The 22,223-nt window shown below is 41.8% G+C and overlaps 2 protein-coding genes across 2 annotated transcripts in view; one reads left to right on the top strand and one right to left on the bottom strand.

The window, feature by feature from the left end:
• Positions 1 to 15,128, bottom strand: part of tbc1d32 (TBC1 domain family, member 32) — a 73,730-nt gene extending 58,602 nt beyond the window's left edge. Inside the window, exons 1-16 of the mRNA XM_084560275.1 lie at positions 14,972 to 15,128; positions 14,705 to 14,869; positions 14,217 to 14,394; positions 13,890 to 13,961; positions 13,031 to 13,150; positions 12,729 to 12,807; positions 12,413 to 12,516; positions 12,267 to 12,328; positions 12,001 to 12,139; positions 11,093 to 11,152; positions 9,565 to 9,664; positions 7,882 to 8,019; positions 6,537 to 6,626; positions 4,835 to 4,977; positions 3,992 to 4,119; positions 3,200 to 3,404 (exon numbers count right to left, since the gene is read on the bottom strand). Of these exons, the coding sequence (XP_084416401.1) occupies positions 3,200 to 3,404; positions 3,992 to 4,119; positions 4,835 to 4,977; positions 6,537 to 6,626; positions 7,882 to 8,019; positions 9,565 to 9,664; positions 11,093 to 11,152; positions 12,001 to 12,139; positions 12,267 to 12,328; positions 12,413 to 12,516; positions 12,729 to 12,807; positions 13,031 to 13,150; positions 13,890 to 13,961; positions 14,217 to 14,394; positions 14,705 to 14,869; positions 14,972 to 15,126 (1,938 nt within the window). The 5' untranslated portion in view covers positions 15,127 to 15,128. The remainder of the gene's footprint in view (positions 1 to 3,199; positions 3,405 to 3,991; positions 4,120 to 4,834; positions 4,978 to 6,536; positions 6,627 to 7,881; positions 8,020 to 9,564; positions 9,665 to 11,092; positions 11,153 to 12,000; positions 12,140 to 12,266; positions 12,329 to 12,412; positions 12,517 to 12,728; positions 12,808 to 13,030; positions 13,151 to 13,889; positions 13,962 to 14,216; positions 14,395 to 14,704; positions 14,870 to 14,971) is intronic.
• Positions 15,129 to 16,679: 1,551 nt separating this feature from the next.
• hsdl1 (hydroxysteroid dehydrogenase like 1) lies at positions 16,680 to 21,158 on the top strand. The gene is made up of 5 exons (XM_084561052.1): positions 16,680 to 17,134; positions 17,567 to 18,012; positions 18,274 to 18,357; positions 18,728 to 18,883; positions 19,047 to 21,158. Exons 1-5 carry the CDS (start codon positions 16,915 to 16,917, stop codon positions 19,116 to 19,118), a joined length of 978 nt encoding a protein of 325 aa, XP_084417178.1. The 5' UTR covers positions 16,680 to 16,914; the 3' UTR covers positions 19,119 to 21,158.
• Positions 21,159 to 22,223: the final 1,065 nt, after the last annotated feature.

Genomic DNA, 22,223 nt, shown 5'->3' with positions numbered 1-22,223 from the left:
CTTTGACACAAGCCACCTACCTAAGCCCTGTTGCAGACCACGTACACCTTTTAATGAATATATTATGCCATGATGGCAGTGGCCTGTTTCAGCAGGACAATGTGCCCTGGCACAAAAGAAAAATGGTTCAGGAATGTCACCACATACCACAGCACTCCTTCAGAGTCTAGTGGAGTCCATTCTTCGATGGGTCAGGGCTGTTTTTGCAGCAAAAGGGGGATCTACACCAAATTAGGCAGGTGGTCATAATGTTATGTCTGGTCAGTGTAAAATAATTAGGAAGCCTACAATCCAAACCAATCGGTTGATTAATCTGCATGCTTCCACATGCACTGATATTGACCCTAGCAACGTCATGTGACCTAGTAGTGATTTAATTGTTTCTTTTCAAATTCAAATCACAACATTTCCTAAGACGCCTCCCACAAATTTTAAATGTCAACATGAATCAGAGGCATCGAGCACTATCCTGCGTCTGTAGTTTAACCGTGCAGTACGTGCAGGAGGGTAATTAATATTTAACACGGATTGGACAACGGTAGGCGGAAGCGAGAGGTGAGAAAACAACAAAAAAAAAAAAAGAAAAAAGTTGTAGACTTAATGCCACGATATCTCATACAGGTTAATTTTTGGCATTAATGTTTTGGATAACCAAGAGTTGTGAGGTGGGGCCAGAAATAAAATAATAATCCAGCACTGAGAGGTTTATGATGAGCACCACTCAGTCCAATCACTGCTACTACAAGTCTTTGCATGATTTCCTTCTTTGCAGTTTTAGTACAGGCTGTTAGAGATACTCTGATCCGTTGTTATGTCAGAAGCAGTATTCTCAGAACTAAACGAAGCAGATTAAAATGTTTAGTTAATTCCCTCCTCATCTGAGAAATCTCATATACTCACATATCTTATAAGGAGACTTATGAGGAGCTTCTCTTTCTATTCTCCATATTAAATATTTCTTTGGACACCATTTTTATTTTATAAATATAAATTCTTATGTGCTCTTTTATTCAGACATTTGGGTATTAAAAACTTTCTTATGTGCAGATCAGCCATAACATTATGACCACTGAAGAGTGACGCGAATAACACTGATTATGTGGTTATCATGCCACGTGTCAGTGGGTGGGATATATAAAGCAGACATAAATGTTTTAGCTAGAGTTCTGGGTCAGAGCATCTCCAAAAACTCCAAAAACTCCTCGCCCCATCAAAACTCACCTCCTGTCTGGAGGAGATAAAGTCATGGATGGAGCACAATTTCCTCCAACTAAACAGCTCCAAAACCGAAGCCATACTGATTGGCACCCCACACCAGACCAAATCATCATCCGTAACCAGCATCACCTTCTCTGGCTCCAACATCCCCCTTTCATCAACAGTCACTAATCTTGGTGTAAAAATGGACTCTCAACTCACGTTTGAAGCCCATATAAATCACCTCTGCAAGACCTCCTTCTACCACCTCCGTAACATTTCCAAACTCCGCCCCATTCTCTCCCTCTCAGATGCTGAAAAGCTGGTTCATGCTTTTGTCTCCTCCAGACTGGACTACTGTAACGCACTTCTCATCGGGATTCCTAGCAAGAGTCTGCAGAGGCTTCAGTACATCCAAAACTCTGCAGCTAGGATCCTGATGAGAGTGCGGAAACATGAGCACATTACCCCCATTCTCCACTCACTCCACTGGCTTCCCGTCTCCACCAGGATTGAGTACAAGGTTTCCCTCCTCACTCACCAATGCATCCATGGACACGCACCCCCCTATCTCAAAGAAATTATCAATCCACAAAACACAACACGCTCCCTCCGCTCCACTCACTCAAACCTCCTCCACATACCCAGAACCAGACGGAGGACCATGGGAGATAGGGCCTTCTGTGCTGCTGCCCCACGTCTGTGGAATGCCCTCCCTGACACCTTGAGGGCACCACAATCCACTGACTGTTTTAAAAAAGGTCTTAAGACATTTCTTTTTAGCAAAGCTTTTGGTCCCCTTTAGATGTTTTTTTTTTTTTTTTTTAAACCTTTTCTTCTTCTTTTTAACCTGTAGCACTTTGAGATCTTTGATGTAAAGTGCTTTATAAATAAAATGTATTATTATTATTATTTATTGTAGTGATTTAATTGTTTCTTTACAAATTCAAATCACAACATTTCCTAAGACGCCTTTAATGGACACACTATTTCATGATGGCAGCAAAAGGGGGATCTACACCAAATTAGGCAGGTGGTCATAATGTTATGTCTGGTCAGTGTAAAATAATTAGGAAGCCTACAATCCAAACCAATCGGTTGATTAATCTGCATGCTTCCACATGCACTGATATTGACCCTAGCAACGTCATGTGACCTAGTAGTGATTTAATTGTTTCTTTTCAAATTCAAATCACAACATGTCCTAAGACGCCTCCCACAAATTTTAAATGTCAACATGAATCAGAGGCATCGAGCACTATCCTGCGTCCGTAGTTTAACCGTGCAGTACGTGCAGGAGGGTAATTAATATTTAACACGGATTGGACAACGGTAGGCGGAAGTGAGAGGTGAGAAAACAACAAAAAAAAATAACAATAAATGTCTCATATAGGTTAATTTTTGACATTTGTGTTTTGGATAACAAAGAGTTGTGAGGTGGAGCCAAAAAATAAATAAAATAATCCAGCACTGAGAGGTTTATGATAAGCACCATCACTGCTACTACAAGTCTTCTGCATGATTTCCTTCTTTGCAGTTTTACTACAGGCTGTTAGAGATACTCTGATCTGTTGTTATGGCAGAAGCAGTATTCTCAGAACTAAACGAAGCAGATTAAAATGGTTAGTTAATTCCCTCCTCATCTGAGAGAAACAGTGGCGCTGCTCTAGCTGTGGCGTGTGAATAAAGAGAAAACACTGCATCCATCAAGCAAATGAAACATGACAGCAGTACTCTGGCTAGTGAATGTGATCATTAGACGCTGACACGAAAAACATTATCTACCCTCTCTTACAGTCTTTTGTGGCTCTGTCAGTGAAGCAGTGTTTCCCAGAAAAAGTCTAATTTCCTACATTTAAAGAATCCAAATAAATTCAATAATACACGGCAGCAGCAATATTACAATGGTGAATTGTGTTTTAATGTGTTTATTGGTGTATTTTTTGACTAGTAAGATGCTTGGATGCACACTGCAAGAATCCAAATGCAGACGTTCAGTTACCTTTTTCCATGCAGCAGCTACAGCTCTGTGCAGGCCGTAGGGTCGGAGCACCTGCAGACCCTCACACGTGTTGTATATCTGTCGACAGACGAAGATAAAGGCTCCGCATAATGCGTGCGATACATCGGATTCGCTCGCCGACAGCAGCAGTCCCTTATCCAGCAGCCTCAGCGTGAACTGCACGATGACATGAGCAGCAAAGGTTCTGCAGAAGAGCGAGGACACAGATAAACAGACATGAGATTTCTTTTTTAGGTGTGCAATAGGAGCTGTTGTGCTTAGAAAAACTGTAAATCTGTGTCTCCTGCTGTCAGTGTTCGAGGGAGTTGCGATGTACTTAGGTGCTTTCCCTTCTTAGTTTGTCCATGCCTTCTTTTTCCACAGCTATCTGAACGAAATCTCCAAATTCCCTGTGTGTCTAGAGACATTTATTGGCATGTCTAGTGCACTTTCATACCACTAACCACTATTATTATTGCTAATTCACAACAGCAGGCTGTTTTTTAAAGCAAGACAGACTGAAAAAGTCTTGGTCAGGCAACAGATTTTAAAACTAGCTAAAGAAAACTTCTTGACATTTGAGATAAGATATAATCCCAGAGAGTCAAAAAATAGCAATGCCATGTGTTTTAATCCGCCTGTGCAGAACTGTGAGGATTTGGCATATAAATTTAACTCCATACTGACGTCTTCTAGCTGAGTTCGGAGAATGTAATGAATCTATTTGCATCAGAAAAAAAAGACAAAATGGCACCGCGTATTTAATCACACTTTTAAAACTTAGTGTCTCACCTCTCACTGTGGGCAACTATGAGATTCTTCTCGTGTAAGAAGAGAGCTAATCCTCTGTCGGTGTTTGCAATGCGAGCCAGAACATCAGCAATGAGAGTCAGAGTTGCTGCGGGAGACCTCAGTTTGACCTGCAAGCCCAAGAATATAGACAGGGAAACTTAGCGAGTGGCTTCAGGAACGAGTGGAATCCCAACAGACTGAACAGATACTGCAGACTATTGAAATTGAAAGAAATCTACTGAATTTCATTTCCACAACTACAGTTTGCAAAAGGCTGACAAATGTCCTGCTGTGACGAAGTTAAGCGTTACTTCTTAGGTTTTATGGAAACCCAGTAAAGACTAACGTTCTGCATTTAATAGTAAGGTTTAAAATTTGAGCTGCTGGTGAAATAAATGACTAAGTGTAACTGATTATTAAATAAATATAGAGATTGCAGATTATTAATATTCAGAGTCTGGGATCTGACTTTGAGGTGCCCCTACAAGGAAGCATCCACTCAGCAGGAAGTAAGGATCCACAATAGTTAAAACCATTTTAACTAGCGTCTGTATAAAACAATAACGCATCTTCGTAAGAATGTTATATCACAGTCTCTCTTAAAAACCCCAAGTATAATTTAGGTCACAAGAAACTAGGGATATAAAAGGTCCAGTGCAAATATGACAGGCTTACCCTTTGCGTATCTGTATTTTTATTTTATTTGTTCGTGCAATTTATGCTGCTAATAAAGTTTTGATGAACTATAAACAATGGATAAAGAATAATAATAAAAAAACAGATAGTGGAAGGAAGCAGCAGAAACTTTTGAAATGTGTGCCATGCGCCTGGTTTATATCTAACCTGCTGTCCGTTGAGCAGCTCTATAACAGGAGACAGTAGCGTCTCCATGACGGGGTTCTGGTAGAGACACTCCGCAGCACACTCGGCCCGTTCACAGAGCATCCACAGCACCTCCATCGCCAGACTGCAGGGGGACAGGGAGTCTGAGCAGACAAACAACAGATCAGAAGCAAGAAAAGGGCTGAATTCTGTGCATTTATATTCCCTAGCTAATATTCATAACCTCTAGGACTGACGGTAAACTCGCCGTCAGTATTCTAGAAATCTGATTTTGTCACTTGCCTCTGGCAGAGCAGCTCCACCCTAGTGAAGTTTTCTTAGCTGGATTTGTGCTTTTCAGGTTAGTTTTTGTAGATATAAGTGTACATTACATGATTTACACCTTTAAAACCTTTTCAAATTGTTTAATAAGTTTGGATTTATGTAACTCATCTCCCTTTCCCTCTGTCAAACTCTCATGTAACATGCATCATTTTTCTGTCACTCTACCAGACCGGCCTCAAATATATGGGAACGCCCCATATGAGCTGGGTTCTGCTCAAGGTTTCTTCCTGTTATAAGGGAGTTTTTCCTTGAACCATCGTCTTAGTGCTCGCTCTGGGGGTTTCAGGCTGGATTTTGTAAAGCGTCTAGAGACAATTTGTATTGTTATTGATGCTATATAAATAAAATGGAATTGAACTGAACTGAATAATTTTGATCTAGTGGTGGTTAGCACTGATTCCTCACAACAAGAACGTTCTGGGTTTGAATCCATCAGCCGACTGGGGTGATGTCTGCATATTCGTCCTGTGCCTACGTGGGTTCTCTCCGGGTACTCCAGCTTCCTCCCACTGTCCAAAGACATGCTGGTTAGGTTAATTGGTGATTCTAAATTGGCCGTAGGTGTGAATGTGAGTGCGAATGGTTGTCTGTTTCTCTGTGTTAGCCCTGTGATAGACTGACGACCTGTCCAGGATGTATCCTGCCTCTCGCCCAATGACAGCTTGGATAGGCTCCAGCCCCTCCGCGACCATCCAGCAGTTACAGAAAAAGAATGCATGAATACATTTTTGGTCTACGTATATATACACATCTGATGAGTCAGGACACAGCTTTCTCTAGACTTCTTTGAGGACATTGGGGACAGTCTTGAAAAGATTTGACTGCTTCATAAAGTCAAAAACACCACATGACAGAAGTAAGACAAGGATTAAAGAATATTTTTTAAAAGACATATATATATATATATACATTTTTTTTTTTTTTTTTAATCTTCCTCTGACAAACATAGGCTACATTACTTTTGCATGTACTATTTGCAGAATGCATCTAGTGAACTTATTGCAAGCTGCAGTATCACAGTTAAGCTAAAAATAAACTTATGGGTGATTCATGTGATCTTCACGAGACAAATAAATATTAATATAAATCTCCCTGCAGCAGCCAAATGAGACGATATTCTGACAAAGTCAAGGCAGGGAATGGTATTGATCACTGCCAGCAAACTAGCTGCAGCATAATTCACAGAATGAATGGGGCTATAAAGTCTTCCATGAGACAAAGATACTCTGTACAAGGTTAAGAGATAAAGGATATGGTCTGAGGAGTGTTGTTACGCCTCACAGGGAGGGTCACTGTGTCCCGTCGGTACCACAGCCTGAACAGAAGCCAGGGAGGAAGTTGCAACTCGTAGCTGACGTGGTTTATATCTGTGCCCTACCTGTGTGGGAGGTATCGGCGTGCAGAGGCTTGGGGTATCGATACATGATGTTAATCAGGACAATGACCAGGTCAGTCAGGCTAACAGGATCTGAAAGAGAAATAATAAACGGGTGAATCGGTTTGTTTACTCAGTGTCTAGACGGGGACTCACTTCTGACAAAGAAACGGTCCATGTCAGCGGTTCCGGTAGCCTTGGAGACGAGGGTCATCTTGGTGCAGATTTTAGTAACTGCAGAGTTAAACGCTTTGAGATTCTCAAATGAGGTCATCACTTAATTGTTGGCATTTGGAGACTTTTTAGTCTGATAAAACAAGAAAATTAAAACAATTTCCGATTAATTTACAAATAAGAGTAAAATAGTTGTAGGTGCAGGCCCTACTGCAAACATATAGAGTAGATGTAGCATGTGGTGATGGGAAATGACATGTTGCTGAAAACGAATGATGAAATTGTTCTTCCACCGTCATTATTTTGTCCGTGCAAGCCTGTTAAAGAGCTGAGGTCAGGGCTATCGGTCTGGTAAGATGGTGGTTGGTTTAAGTTGTAGCATAACAAGTATGTGAAAAGTATAAGCGTGTCCCTGAACGTAAAAATACATAAAAATCCCAAAGAAGAAGAAGAAGAAGAAGAAGAAGAGGGAGCAGAAAAAGAAGTGAAAGTAAAATTAGAAGAAGAAGAAGAAGAAGCAGAAACAGGAGTGGAAGAAAAATAAAAAGATGAAGAAGAAGCAGCAAAAGAAAAATAAATAATAAAGAAATATGTGTGCCCAACTACAAACTGCTGAGGAGACAACAGGAAGTGACGCATTGTGACACATACGGGTGGTCCAGTGGCTCGGTGTGGCCTAATATCTAATGGCAGGCTCACCTGAAAGGACAGTGATTAATAGGTAAATCAGTAATAGTGAAGGACCAACAGACGATGAGTCTGTCTTTAATTGTCTGCTCTGCATCATTCAGGCCATTACATAAGTTTATTAGTCAATAAGATGGAGCAGAGGGCAAAATACTGTACTATACAGGAGGAATGGAAGGAGTGGTTCCATGAGTATCAGACACATTCCTGTGTGATTACCCAACATATATGATTGGAGGGATTGTTTCGTTGTAAAGTCACAAGGAAGATATGACAATCTGCACGGCAATACCCTGTCTACACGGTGTCCCTTTAACTGGGACTAATGTACTTGCATGAGGGGAAGGGAGCAGCAGCTCTTCAGTATTTAAAGGTTAACCACAGTCAAACTTTATATCAGCTCAGTGAAACTTTAAAAGAGGTAAAGCAATACTCCACATGATGTGACAGATGTTAAAGGAATGTGCTGCATAGTCTCATGTCACACCTTTGTGCTTCCTTATTCTGACGGGAAAGAGCTTCCTTCCATTGGTGTAGATGAGCAGTTTCCCCAGGATGCAGATGGAGTGGATGAAGAAGGAATACTCTAACTCCTTTCCTGAATACACGCTCCTCTGAACTGAACCTAAAACATTAAACAATTAAAATGAGAAAATGACTAATTAGCAGTAGTCACATTTACAGTATCTATCTCCAAATATTGATATAAGATTAGTATTGACATGTTTATTGGTGGTGGTAGGAGCAAAGCTGAGGAAAAACAGAGATACGCCGATCAGGAATAACACTATGACCACCTTCCTATTGTGTAGGTCTCCCTTGTGCCTCCAAAACAATTGTGACTCATCAGACAATGGACAACAATGGGCCTTCTGAGGGTGTCCTGTGGTGTCTGGTAACAGAATTTTGTTAGTGGGGCCCTTTGAAGGGAGGGGCCTCTGTGGATCATCCCACAGATACTTGATCAGTTTGGGATCTAGTGAATTTGAAGGCCAGGTCAACACCTTGTGCTTTTTTTAGTTGTTCCTAAAATGTTTTTGTGTGTCCCTGTGTCAGGCTGCATCCTGCTGGGGATGGCTGCTGCCATCAAGGAGTGTCATTGCTATGGGGTGGGGGTGCCTGGTCTGGTCTAGGTGGGAGGTACATGTCTAAGTAACATCCACATGAATGCCAGGTCCAAAAGTTTCCCAGCAGAACACTGTATTGTTACAAGATGGTCAATGTTATTTACTTCTCCTGTCCGTGGTTTTACTCTGATAGCTGATCGGTGTGGGTTGAGTTGTAGCTCATCACAAACTGATTTCATAGTATACAGACGGTTTTCAGAAAGGCTGCTAAACTACAATGAATCTGATAAGTGAAAACAGAAATGTGGCAAGGGGCACAGCTCAGAAAAAAAATTCCTTTCATGAGGAGTGTATCAGTGGCGGGGGAGTCGGCCTATCACCGTTCATCCAAGACAAGGTCACAATGTTCAGTCTCAAGGAGCCAGCTGCCTTACAGGAGATAAGACCCTGACACGGCACTCCCTTATGCCCCATCAACCACTGTACTCACACTTACAGTGAGCTGTGTGACCGGACCACTCTCATTTAATCTATAAACACAGCGTTAATTTAAGGTTTAAACCAGAGAATTAAATCTGCACCCTAGATTGCATAACTCCTTTTTTTGTAATACTGACTTTAAGGAGTATTTTTTAATAATACTTGCATGCACAAGCATCTGTCTTGTCTGCTTAATCCTCAGTTTAATACTTGGTCACATTTTTCAATGAGTGTGCATTTGCCATTTCTCTATCATTTTTTTTCTGTCTTGTCTTTATCTTTTATTGCTCAGACTTCTTCTTTCTGATGTTTTTCTCTGCATGTCTCTTTTGTAATGACGCACCCATGAACAAATGGCGGCATAATCTAGTATGTGAAAACACATTTAACACCCAAAGGCTTCATGAAGCATTACTTTCTCATTAGGCTTTTCACAGTAGTTCAGTCTGAGCGCATTATTATTATTATTTGGTTTGTTTCACAGGACACATTAAATCGGCATTACCGCCAACGTGCTGGTGCTTACCACACACAGGGAGAGACTGGGAGTGAAGGCTGCTATCTGATTGTGCCTGAGAAAGCGCTGATGAAGAAAACAAGAGTTTATGGGCTGTTTCACTCACCAGCGTTGTGCTGCTCCCCCGACTGGGCATCGGTTGTCTCATCTGGAAAATGTTCACAGGACTCACTGTAATGGATGCACTGCTGAACAGCTGCTACGATCTAAAAGAAAAGAAGGTTTAAACATTTAATGTGGTCGAAAATGTTTGATTAGTCGAATTAGATGACTTCAGCCAGACTGTCAATGCAACCTCCTCTTGCAGGCGGTTTAAGGCTCTAACGGCTGCTTTGAATCTAAATCCAAGCACTTTAGGGACTTTTAATGCACTGCAATGCACAAGTAGTTGAGGTTCACAGTGTTTTAGAGACGTATCGACTGTTTCTTTAAAGAAAAGTTTCAGGACTGAATCTGCTGCAATCCTCTCTAAAGACAGGGTCAGAGTTGAGGGGGAGGTTTAAGGATTAAACCATCGATTTCTTTAACGTCAAAGAGAGCCTCATCTCCTGTGCTCCGTTGTCTCAAAGAACGGCGTATTGACCTGCGCAGTTGGGCTGTGTGGATTACAGCCGTCCTACAAACAAGACAGCTCATGAGGAGGAGTTTCACAGCCTCGATTCTCAAGCATCAGTTAAAAGCAGGCCAGTCTTTACCTTTGCAAGTTTTAAGACTCGGTGCGTGGACTGCAACATAAAGCGAAGACCAAACAAGAGGGCTTTCAAAAAGAATTTCATTCATTCATTCATTTTCTGTAAACGCTTGTCCTCTAGAGGGTCGCGGGGGGGCTGGAGTCTATCCCAGCTGTCACTGGGTGAGAAGCGGGGTACACCCTGGACAGGTCTCCAGTCTATCATAGGGCTAACACAGAGAGACAGACAACCATTCACACTCACACGTACGGCGCTAAATTAAATAAAACGACAGAAACAGGCAGTAAACTAAGCCATAGTGAGCTACTGCATCATGAGTAGTTACTCCTGCAGGCCTCTACAGCCATGCCTGTCATCCACACCTCCTCAGGGTTGGCCAATAAAGAAGATGAAACGTGTACACCATCCATAGATACGTGCACTGCCAGTTCAAAGTCAGTGGAGGTGCATAGGATGAACTAGGAAGCCTAATTCTAAGGTTGTTCTTGTCTATACTTGTGTTCTTGTGGACTAGAGAAGAGGTAACTTGTGTTTGTCCAGAATGCATTTTGCAGCCATAATCAAGTACGCTGCTGTTCTCCCATCCTCCAGAGTCTGTACTCCAGAGATAAACTTGTCAAGTCTGAAGTCTGCATACTTGGTATTGATAAACAACCAGGATCCTCCTGAGGATCAGGATGAATACAGAAAATGCTGAACAGAAGAACGTGTCCATCTAGAAACAGGCCATCATGTTTCTAAAAGAGTACCTGAATTTTTTATTTCTGCTATCAAGAATAATAAATGAGTTTGTTCCCTTATTTCCTCATGATTCATAATTGAAGCCCATTTTTGCTTTTTTCACACTAAAAAAATGAATTTGTGAGGTTCAGCTGCCTGGCTGCACATCTCTCGTTTGTCAGACTTAGTGAGAGATATTGAAACACTGAGTGAATCACTCACCAAAGACTTGTATTTTCTCTCAAGGAGTCTGAGAACCACAGTCCTGCTGTAGTAGCCATGCTGAGAGACACAGAGAGAGAGAGATATGTCAATCAGGACAGAGGAAAAAATACATAGAGAAGAATAAAATATATGTGAGGACATGTAATACACTGCCTGGCCAAAAAAAAAGTTGCCACCAAAAGAAATGGACACACACTTTAATATTTCAGCATGCATTCACTGTGTCATTGTTTCGCAATGTCTGATTTATTTATTTATTTTTTTATTTTTTTATAAAAGATTTATTTCCATCCAGTGTTGCATTCATTTTTCACCAAGATCTTGTATTGATGATGGGAGAGTCTGACCACTGCATAAAGCCTTCTCCAGCACATCCCAAAGATTCTCAATGGGGTTAAGGTCTGGACTCTGTGGTGTCCAATCCATGTGTGAACATGATGTCTCATGCTCCCTGAACCACTCTTTCACAATCTGAGCCCCATGAATCCTGGCATTGTCATCTTGGAACATATAATGAAAGAAAATGATGGACTAACCTGGTCATTCAGTATATTCAGGTAGTCAGCTGACCTCATTCTTTGGACACATAATGTTGTTGAACCTAGACCTGAGCAACTGCAGCAACCCCAGATCATAGCACTGCCCCCACAGGCTTGTACAGTAGACACTAGGCATGATGGGTGCATCACTTCATCTGCCTCTCATCTTTTTCACGACCACAGGATGTGCCTTTCAACATGTTTAAGAAACGAGAAGGTATTCATTGCATCAGTTGGGGTTAAATAACTTGTTGCCAGCTGACTCGCAACTATTTGTTTAGTTAAATCCAAGTGGCGACTTCTTTTTTGGCAAGGCAGTGTATAAACTGTATGCATTAATCCCGCATGCTCAGTTTCCATACACACCATCCACTTATTAAACCAGGTAGCTTTAACATCCATTAAGGCCAGTAAGTGAATTGGTTCCAGGGCTTTCTCTGTTGAGCCATGTTCATGGTGGAAGGACAGAAGGGAGAGTGTGCTCTCTATAACCTCCTCCATGTATCTAAAGAAAGGTAGAAAGAAAACCACCACACCATTATTCTACATATTCTAATTATTAGCGTGGAAAAAGAAAAAATCCGAGTTAGGGGACCAGAGGCAAAGATTTCATCCAGGAAATAACAACTCACTTCTCTGGGTGTCGGATCCAAAAGGTTGTCACCTCCTTCTGGAAGTCATTCATCAGTCGAATCTGAGACGAGACAGAAAGGAAGACGCTGCATACTTTTCTGTGTAGTCATACTCTGTAGCCGCTGTAAGAGATAAGGTGCTGTACCTGTTTGAGAAGACGACTGATCTCGGGCGTGTTGATGTCAATAACAGCGGAGCCACTTGGAAAGCTCAGCTTGTGAGACAGAAAACCTGATTCCACACTTTTAGCTGCACATCGGAATGAAAATAGTTTATTACAAAGCACATGCAAGATAAGACTTGATTTACACAAAGCAGTAGCTGTGCATTATATTTTAAATTTTGAAAGTATTGAACATTATACAAAAAAATGGATACTCCTCTACTGTATTGTCCCAAAACCTCTGAACATAAAAAAACTGCACATGAACATCAAAACCCATAAAGTTAAACTGGCCTACCCAGGCTGGTGTAGATCTCTCGAGTCACATTCAGTGGAGAGGAGGAGAAGCTTTTGGCAAAGAACTGCAGTACATTCTCCTTTTATATGATTCGAGGAAAATATAATTAGAGGAAATTAAACACGATTAAGCAGATGTGAAATGTGAAATGACACTCATTCATTTTTGCTAGCTTGAATTTGAAAAGCCTGAAATTGTTTTTATCAGAATGACACAATTATTATTGATTCATGTGTAAATGGTTTAAATATGAGGACACCAGTTGCTTCTGCACTGAATAGATGAGACGGCTCAGGACTCACGCTGAGGTCGGGGTCGGTCAGGGCTACGCAGAGGTTCCTGCGCAGGCTGCTCCAGCTCTCACAGCTCAAGACGTCAGATGGAGGAGCACAGCAGAGGGCCTGTAGAGCCTCCCAGCGCACCTGCAGAGAGAGACGTACATCCATCACCTGAACTACACTGTTAATCACACTGACATCTAATGACAATGGTTGCTGATCATAACCCATGTCTCCATTTTGTTCAGTGACTCCGACACATTCAGTGTTGTTCAAAACGATGGTGTTTATACAGTAGCTAGCTGGCTACTGGCCACGCTGACAAAAACAAACAGCATCACAAATATGGCAAATAAAGAAGAACTCTCCCAGAGCCGGTGCAGGAACCCTCGCAATAAACTCTCTGAACTGCTGCCATCAGGCAAACGGTACCGGAACGTCAAAAGCAGGACTAACAGACCGCTCATCAGTTTTCTCCCACAAGCTGTTACACTGGTGAACAGCCGATCTGACCCGGGAAGGGCACCGATTTGAAATTTAGATTAATATGCCACTCACTGAAATATTCAGACTATAATCTGAAAGACACATTTATACTCATACAGCATCAAACACTGGAAAGGATGTATCCCTCAAAGTTAAATGAAGCTAAATGAATAGGTCAAATGAAATATGAATTCACTCTGATGATAAGTCTACGTGAAGACAAAATACATAAAATAAGCAGAAGTTTTTGTGGCATTTTTCTGGCTCCTATCTTAATCGTCTCAAGAGCCCTCACAATTTATCTTGCAACTTTTTATATGGGACCTGATTTATGGCTCAGCGTTTTCTGGTCGACTACAAGCAGCAACAGACATCTTTTTTTAAGCTGCCTTTCTACCTCTTTGGGTTTGCTGGAGTCAAGTTTTTCAGCCAAAATCTGGAGCTGCTCCTGTCGGATGAATGCATAACTCTAGGAAAGGGAAAAGGGACATGACACAAGAATAATTACTATCCCCCAAAAAAATAAAATTAAAAAAATTACACTAATCTACTGCTGACTTTGACCAAGATTCAATCTACCATGGAAAAGATAAAGATATTTAGAGACAAAGATAAAATCTTGACACTTCATATGAGTCCCCATCGGTTATTTAAAGGGGCAATAAATAAATAAATAAAATGTGAGGGTTTATTGCACACAGATTGCATCTGCTGTATCTCTGACCTGGTTGAAGGAGGAGTCGCTGTCGGAGCAGTTATCGGTGTACTGGCTGTTTGACTGACTGTACAGCTTCTCTCGGTGCATCTCCTCCTTCCTCAGTTGGTCCTCCTCAAATTTGTTGATTAAAGACTCCACGACCATGATCATGGTGTTTTTCAAGGTCTGTATCATCTGCTGGTACCTGTTACAGAGATAGGAAGGCGATTTTTTAAAACCAATTAGCACCTTTCGCCAAAAGTATATCTACAGTGTGAACATATGATTCAGAAAAAACTCTGCCACTGGTCTGTTTGATTATTCCAAGGACGATAAACACAACTTAAAAAGGTTAATTCCTGTACCGTAAACTTAATTTGAAAACTGTATCCTTCAGAGACATCCCAAAAGATTTTCCAGGACTACAAAGATTCCCAGCACTAGATTATCTGTGAATTTACTACATAGAAAATATGATTAGGAGAAAACTGAAAATAAAGCCTGGAGGAACTCACTCAGCCGAGTCTCTGGTTCTTCGGGTCACGGCGTGAATCAGGGTGTCGTGTCCGGAGCCAACTGCATGTTGTCCATCCCCTCTGCTCAAGTTCTTTGTCTCCTCTTCCACCACAGCCCCCAGAGAGCTCTCCACATACTGACGGAGGTACTTGACAAACTCATAACTGAAAGGAGAGCAGTCGCTTTGAACAACACAGAGGAGATATCCGAGTTCCTTAAGAGTAGGCTTGTATACCAGATGCTGTAACATTTAACAGCGGCCTTACTTGTGGAAGTTCTTGTCAGTCTCCTCCAGGTGGAGGAGGATCTCTTCAGCACACTCGGTCGACGGCGCACCAGAGATCTTGTCACTGATGCTTCTCAGAAGTTGCCTTAGCATGGACTGTAACTCCACCTCATCTTCAGCTGACAACTGAGACATCTCTAATGTCTGTATGAGAGAGAAAGGAATATTATTACATGTTTTTTTACAGACTTAAATCACACAAAGTATGGAAACAAAGAGGCATTTCCTGTGCAGTGTAGGTGAAGCTATGTACAGTTTAACAGTTAACTTCAGTTCAGCGATGAGGATATGAACATCTTCTCCTCCAACTTTACGTGGTAGAAGAAGGAAAAATGGGCAAGTGGGTGAGTGACAAGGGACAAATTGTGAGAGATAGGCGACTGGGTCAGAGCATCTCCAAAACTGCAGCTCATGCAGGGTGCTCCGGGTCTGCAGAGATCAGCACCTATCAAAAAGTGGCCCAAGGATGGACCAAGGCACATGGCGAGAGAATGCTGGCCCATGTGGTCTGGTACAACAGAGGAGATGCTGCAGCTTAAATTGCTGAGAAGGTTCATGCTGGTTCTGATGGAAAGCTTTAAGGACACACAGTGCATCACAGTTTGCATCCTCACCTTGCGATGGGGGGGTGTGTGTGCTTGGTCAACAACAATGTTCAGGTGGTGGTATGCTTCAAAGTAACGTCCAAGACCCAGGTTCCCCAGAGGAACATTGCATCCCGACAAGAACACTCATTCACTTCACTGGTTGGCGGTTTTAATGTTGTGGCTGAGGTATATGATCAGTGCATTGCAAACAACTAAATCAGACATTACTCTATCAAATTTAAAAATTGAAAGATGCATGACAGAGTCAAAGTGCTTCAAGTAGAGTTCACGCCCCCAAATCTACTAGGATGGGCTTTAAATTAGTTTCTATTGTCAGCACATGGGAGTAACGTGCACATGTACTGCGTATTTGTCCTTTTTAAGTGGCAATCAGTGTATCACTAACAGGTGTAATGATTGACTAGCTCCTTATTAAAACGGGCGTTTTCAGAAATATAAACGGCATAAAAATCCGTTTTATATAACCACATATAAGACACGAGTTGCCTTGTTTTAACTGCACACTCAAACGTTTTTATTTTAGAGGCAAAACTTCTGATTTTCTATTTTTTCTGGTTAGCTTAACGCTGCTAAATCTACCATTGAAACACGGCTAGCTAAAGGCTAAAGCGCGTTATTTATCTGAAACAGCAGCTCGGCAATAATAAAAAACAAAACTCTCCCAACTATACATCCGCAAAAATAAACTGAAAACACATTATAAACCTTGACGTAAACAGGTAAAAGCTTTGCCATCCAGGTAGCATTTTAAGAGCGCTTGCCATCGACAGCTGTCTCTATGGAAACGTCCACTTGGTGTTGACCGTGGTGCATTCTGGGGCGTTGAAAGCCTCCTCCACTGACTTCTTGGATTGGCGGAAATAAGGCCTTTCACAAGATCAACATGATGAAAATTACTAACGGTTAACTGTGACAAGGATATGACTGATAATAGAGAACAAATGCGTAATTCTACACTCAGCTACTTTAACATAAATAAATTATGACTGATGTAACGACATTTTCTAGACTCGGAACATTTCTGACGGAATTTCTCTTCTTGTTGTGAATGCAGCACCGTTGGTGTGAACGGTCACGTGACTCAATGTTTTGCTCTTGTCACCGGGTGTAGTAGAGGAGACATCTCTGCCTCGCTGAAACGCCTGTCAAAACTCACATTTTAATTAGACATTTATTATGTAGGAACAGCGACGGGTTTTATTCCCACGTCCGAGTCCGCGGGTTAACGTCACACTTAGAAATAAACAAGGTTCAAATCCAACGAATGAGCTTTTAGCTAGCAAACCTAGCATCAGCAGCATCAGTGGTGTGGAGCATGGCGGCGGTTGACAGCTTTCAGTTTTTGTACAGAGAAATTTCTCGGTCGTGCAGCTTTTACTTTGAGACCCTGGCCCTGGTGGGAGCTCTGTACACGGCCAGCAGGGCGGTGATCCTGCTGAGTGACTGCTGCACGCTGGTCAGGGTGCACTTCCTCCCAAGAATGATTCCATGCAAGAAGCTGACCCAAAGATATGGAGACTGGGCTGTTATTTATGGTAAGAATGGACTGCAGCAAGTGACCACAGCAAAAAAATTAAAATACTTAAGGATACATGATGCAAAACCCCACGTTATAGTTTCCTTTGGCATATTTAAAAGGAGAAAAGAAAAGTGACGATGCAAAAACCCACCTGGATTTTAATTGACACTGTGAAATCAAAATTATCAGTTAATTAAAATGTAAGTAAACAATAAAGAAATGGCTTGTTTTGTCTAAACAACAGTTTTAATTGTTCCCAATTTAGTTTTCTGCAGTGAAACCAAAATACTAACAAATCAGCAAGTTAATTCAAGTTTGAGAAGTTAGAAACAAGGTACTGAAATAAAAGCTGATTCATGTTAATAATTCCAGCATCTTATTATTCATGTTTGTTTTATCAGTATTTTGTGATTGATATTCTAATAAATATCGTCCTCTCTTCTGTCAGGGGCGTCCGAGCCAGTAGCCAAAGCGTATGCAGAGGAGCTGGCCCGACAAGGCATCAGCATTATCTTTGTCACTCGGGACCACACCTCAGTTAGAGACACCGCCGCTTCCCTCTCCCAGAGCTACGGAGTGGAAACTGCTGTCGTCTTAGCCGACTTCTCTTTGGACCAGGCGGCCGTCAAGCCCATCAAAGAGGCCATGAGGGGTAAAGACGTCGGCTTCCTGGTGAACTGCGTGGACGAGTCTTTGGCCTCCCCGCAGAGCCTCACTGAAATACCCGAGCAGAGCCTGTTGGACGTGGTGAACAGGAACGTCGCGGCCGCTACCCTGATGACCCGGCTGGTGCTGCCGGGGATGGTGCAGCGCAGCAGGGGCGCCGTGGTCAATATATCATCGGGTGCCTGCTGCAGACCACCGCCCGGAAGAGTGACGCTCACCGCCTCCACTGTGAGACACAACCTGCTGCAAGCATGGACACACACCAAGAAACACATCCATAGCCTCTTTAGACCAGCAGATGCTTTAGTTACAGGGTGAAGAGCCCACTGATGGCTCTGATCGATTGGGGGAAAAGCTCTATAAATGCTAGTGTCTCATCAAAGCGAGCAGAGAGAATCACCTTTCAAAGTTCAGAAAAGAGTTTGGATCATTCCCTCAAACACATTATTTCATCCTAACAATAATTAACCTTTTCCCCCGACATTTCAGGGATACCTGGATCATTTCTCGAGAGCTCTTCACCTCGAGTACAGCGGCAAAGGGATCTTCATTCAGAGTCTGATCCCTTTCCAGGTAATTACCTAATACAGGCATTAACAAGAAGACCCAGAATGTGCAGAAGGACGGTCCGAGTCTTTGATTTGTTGCAGAATTTAATTAAAGTTTAGCCAAACTCAGAGTATTTTATTAATATACACTCTCTTGCCAGTTCATTAGGTACACTTGTGAAAACAAATGCTAATTCTAATATAACCTTTGTGAAGATAAGATTTAGTGCAGGACTGTTATATTAGATTGTATTCATTTTCACTTGTGTACCTAATAAAGTGGCATTAGATATATAATCATATATTTTGGCTTCTTCTGAAACGGACAAACTTTGTAAAATATAAGGAGATCTGTTAAATCACAGTCTTAATCGTCTGCGTATCTGTCGGTCCAGATTGCTTCAAGCGGGCCACAGCCATCATCTTCCTCCTCGTCACCACCGTCAAGAGAAAGCTGGTTTGCTCCAAAGCCGGAGGTTTATGCCCGTCACGCCATCTCCACGCTGGGCGTCTCTAATAGAACCACCGGCTACTGGCCTCACACTCTGCAGGTCGGTACAAATGAAGCCAGGCTGTTGCTTGTTTTGTAATTGGATAAAAGAAGATCAAAAGTATATTGCTTACAACTGACACATTGTCATCCTTAAATAATCAGAACCATAAAATACATTTGTTTATCTGCTTCTCTCTCTCTTTCCTCTTTGTTCCACGCAGTACGGCCTGATGAGGTGTATTCCAGAGTGGATTTGGGTTCTCGGATCCCGTGTGCTCATCAGTTCAAGCTAAGAGCTTAACCCGGGTTATCTTGTTCCAGGAGTCATGCTGAGTTTCTTTTTTTTCCTCTACTACTAATTTAAACTTGTTAAACTCTGGTGCTCTGTTGAGGTTGGTACTTAAATGATTCCTTTCAGCTGAATCGGTTTGAAGTTTCTGAGGAACCTGCAGAGGAACGTGTCAGAACATGTCATATATTAGTGGATTATTAGTTATTGACATATCTGTCCTAAATTTACAAATTAAAATCAGACCACCTTTAGTCTTGAGTGGCCAAACATGAGTTGGAGTTTTGAGGATTGTAAAACTTCAATCTTAAAATCTACATAAGCCTCCAAATTTCTTTTTTTTTTTTCTTCAAATTACTGAGCGACCAACATAGACCACAGTAAACCTGAATGTAAAAGTATTTTATTTTTGTATTTATAAAAAAATAAATAAAAGTTGCACTTTGTGCAAAACAGGAAGAACAGACTTGAAGGTGAGATGAAGATGAAGCATCACCTCCCATGTTACATTAAAATAAAATATCTTCAGCCGTAAACTGAACAAATCAGAACAGATGAGTAAAAGAACTATATAAAAAATATATATATTCTGACACCTGCATCCTGTGTGACTTGAATTTAACCAAAAATGATTTTGATTCCAATGAAAAATAAAAAATCACCACATTACCACCACAGCCACTGGGCACACACACACACACACACAGAACTAATGTTATTTCCCAAAAATAACAAACACACACTATATAAAGTTACAAAAATCATATAAAACTTCTAATTTTTCTCCTATCTTGAAGTGAAAATGCTGCATCGCTGAAACATGTTCACTGAAGTTAAAATCTGAACATATTTCCTGCGCTGTGATTCTGTCTTTAGCTTGTTTGACCCGCTGGTTCAACATAAAGAGTGTTTACAGGCAGATGAGTGAATGAAGAGTGGAAGCTGAAATGTGACTGAGCTCAGTTTGAGTATGAAGCATCTCCAGGTTGAAATTTAAACTGGTGAATAGTGTTACAAAAAAAAGCTGCATTTAATATGTGTGTATTTTGCTCCAAAATATAGTTGATACTGTGTGAAGTGATTGCTTAAATATACATTGCAGTATGTAAGAATATTAACACTCTGTCATTAAAGCACAATATCAGGTCAATAAAGCTCTTCCTCCATTATTCTCTTGTTGATTTTAATTAACGTGTATGCACTGTGCTGGTTGAAGTGTATGGTCAAAAGCTTCCGTTTGGTTTTTGGCGTATGACAAACACTGAGATCTATACGCTGAAGGCCAGGCACGCTTTGTTGTTCTCTTTAAACCATCGGGGGTAAATCATTTACGTCTGAGTGGACAAACCAGCGGCTGCCGGAGTTCATTCTGCGACCCCACAGACGAGTCCGGTCAGAGGCCGTTTGTAAAGCTGCTGAACACACACGAGGTGGAGGTTTTTTACCGCAAACACACACGAGTGCTGGGATTTAAATATGATGCAAGAAGCTGTCGATGCAGTAGTGTGCTGTAGGTGGAAAAGCACAGATCAGCAGCAGCTTTAAAAAACACTGATGGGTGGAAGTGGAAAACGCTGATCATCAGATTTTTGTGCTATGTTCTGCTGGGAAACCTTTGATCCTTCATGTGCTGCATGTACCACCCAAACATTGCTCCATAGCACTGCAGCAGAAACCTTTAGCCAAACAATGCATCCTGTCACAAGAACAGCACGAGGTGTTGACCTGGCCTCCAAATTCACTAGATCCCAAACTGATCAAGTATCTGTGGGATGATCCACAGAGGCCCCTCCCCTAAACCCATAGGACCCAAAGGCCCCCACTAACAACATTCAAAAGCAAAAGTGGCTCAGAAATGGTTTGAGGAACACAACGGCAAGTTCAAGGTGTTGACTCGGCCTCCTAACTTCCCCATATCTCAATCCAATCAATTCATGTGTACGGGGAGGATCCTGGTTGCTGCTCCAAATTCCCTAGATCAGGGGTCTTCAACGCTTTCCAGGCCAAGGACCCCCAAACTGATGGAGAGATTGAGCGGGGACCCTCTAATTAAGTTTATGTGTATTTAAAGACATTTAAATTTGGGGAAATTTGGGGAAAATATAAGAAAAATGTCTAATCAACCAAAACTTTCACGACCCCTCTGCAGTACCTCCTCCTGTTGAAGACCTTTGCCCTAGATCCCAAACTGATCAAGTATCTGTGGGATGATCCACAGAGGACCCTCCTCTCAACCCATAGGACCCAAAGGCCCCCACTAACAACATCCTGTTGCCAGACACCACAGGACACCCTCAGAAGACCCATGTCCATTCTCTGATGAGTCACAACTGTTTTGGAGGCACAAGGGAGACCTTGTGCCTTCTGGCATCTAGTGAGGCGTCCTCAAGGACACAAGGGCTTTACTCTGAGCTCCTCGCACTAACTCAAAGGTTGAGCCCAGCCGCCCTACGGAGAAGCCTAATTTCAGCTGGTCGTATCTTTGTTTTATAGACATAAGTGGAAGGAAAAATGAACTAATGCTGTCTCAATGAGGTTTTTTAAATACTAGTATGTCTTGTGAGGCCACATTATGATAAAACAACACTCAGTGATTAAGGACTGTCAATGTATACTGACTCTTTGGATGCGATGCAAACCATTTTTAACATTCTCAAAGCACAAATGCTGCAGAAGTCAGATATATGCAGCTGGTTGGTTAAACTTCTGCATAGTTTTTGCTCTTAGCAGCCACTCAGAGTCGGTGTTGGGGTTTGTTGTGGTTAGGACGGTGTCCTTCCAGATAAGTCGCCAAATGAACATTGACACAAGGACAGCTTCTTCTCCGCTCTCTCTCTCTTCATCATCCTCTTGAGGCGTTGCACATTTCATCCACGCTTCCTCCTTTTTCTTGGCTGGTAAGTTGATTTTTAAAACTATTATCTAGTGTCTTTGATTTATCTTGCCGTAAAAAGCTAAACGATGTCTATGTGCATGTAAATTTAGGGTAGCTGTGAAAGTAAAGCTACGGATGTGAATTAGGATCAGGAATTAGTAACCAAAAAGTCAAAATGTGTAACAGCTACAAGTCAAGTAGTTGCAGTCATACAAACAAAAAATCCAATATGCA

This window comes from Chelon labrosus (assembly GCF_963514085.1).
Source record: "Chelon labrosus genome assembly, chromosome: 14".
Lineage (NCBI taxonomy): Eukaryota > Metazoa > Chordata > Actinopteri > Mugiliformes > Mugilidae > Chelon > Chelon labrosus.
The sequence above is the reverse complement of the archived record's forward strand: the minus strand, read 5'-3'. Positions and strand labels throughout refer to the sequence as shown.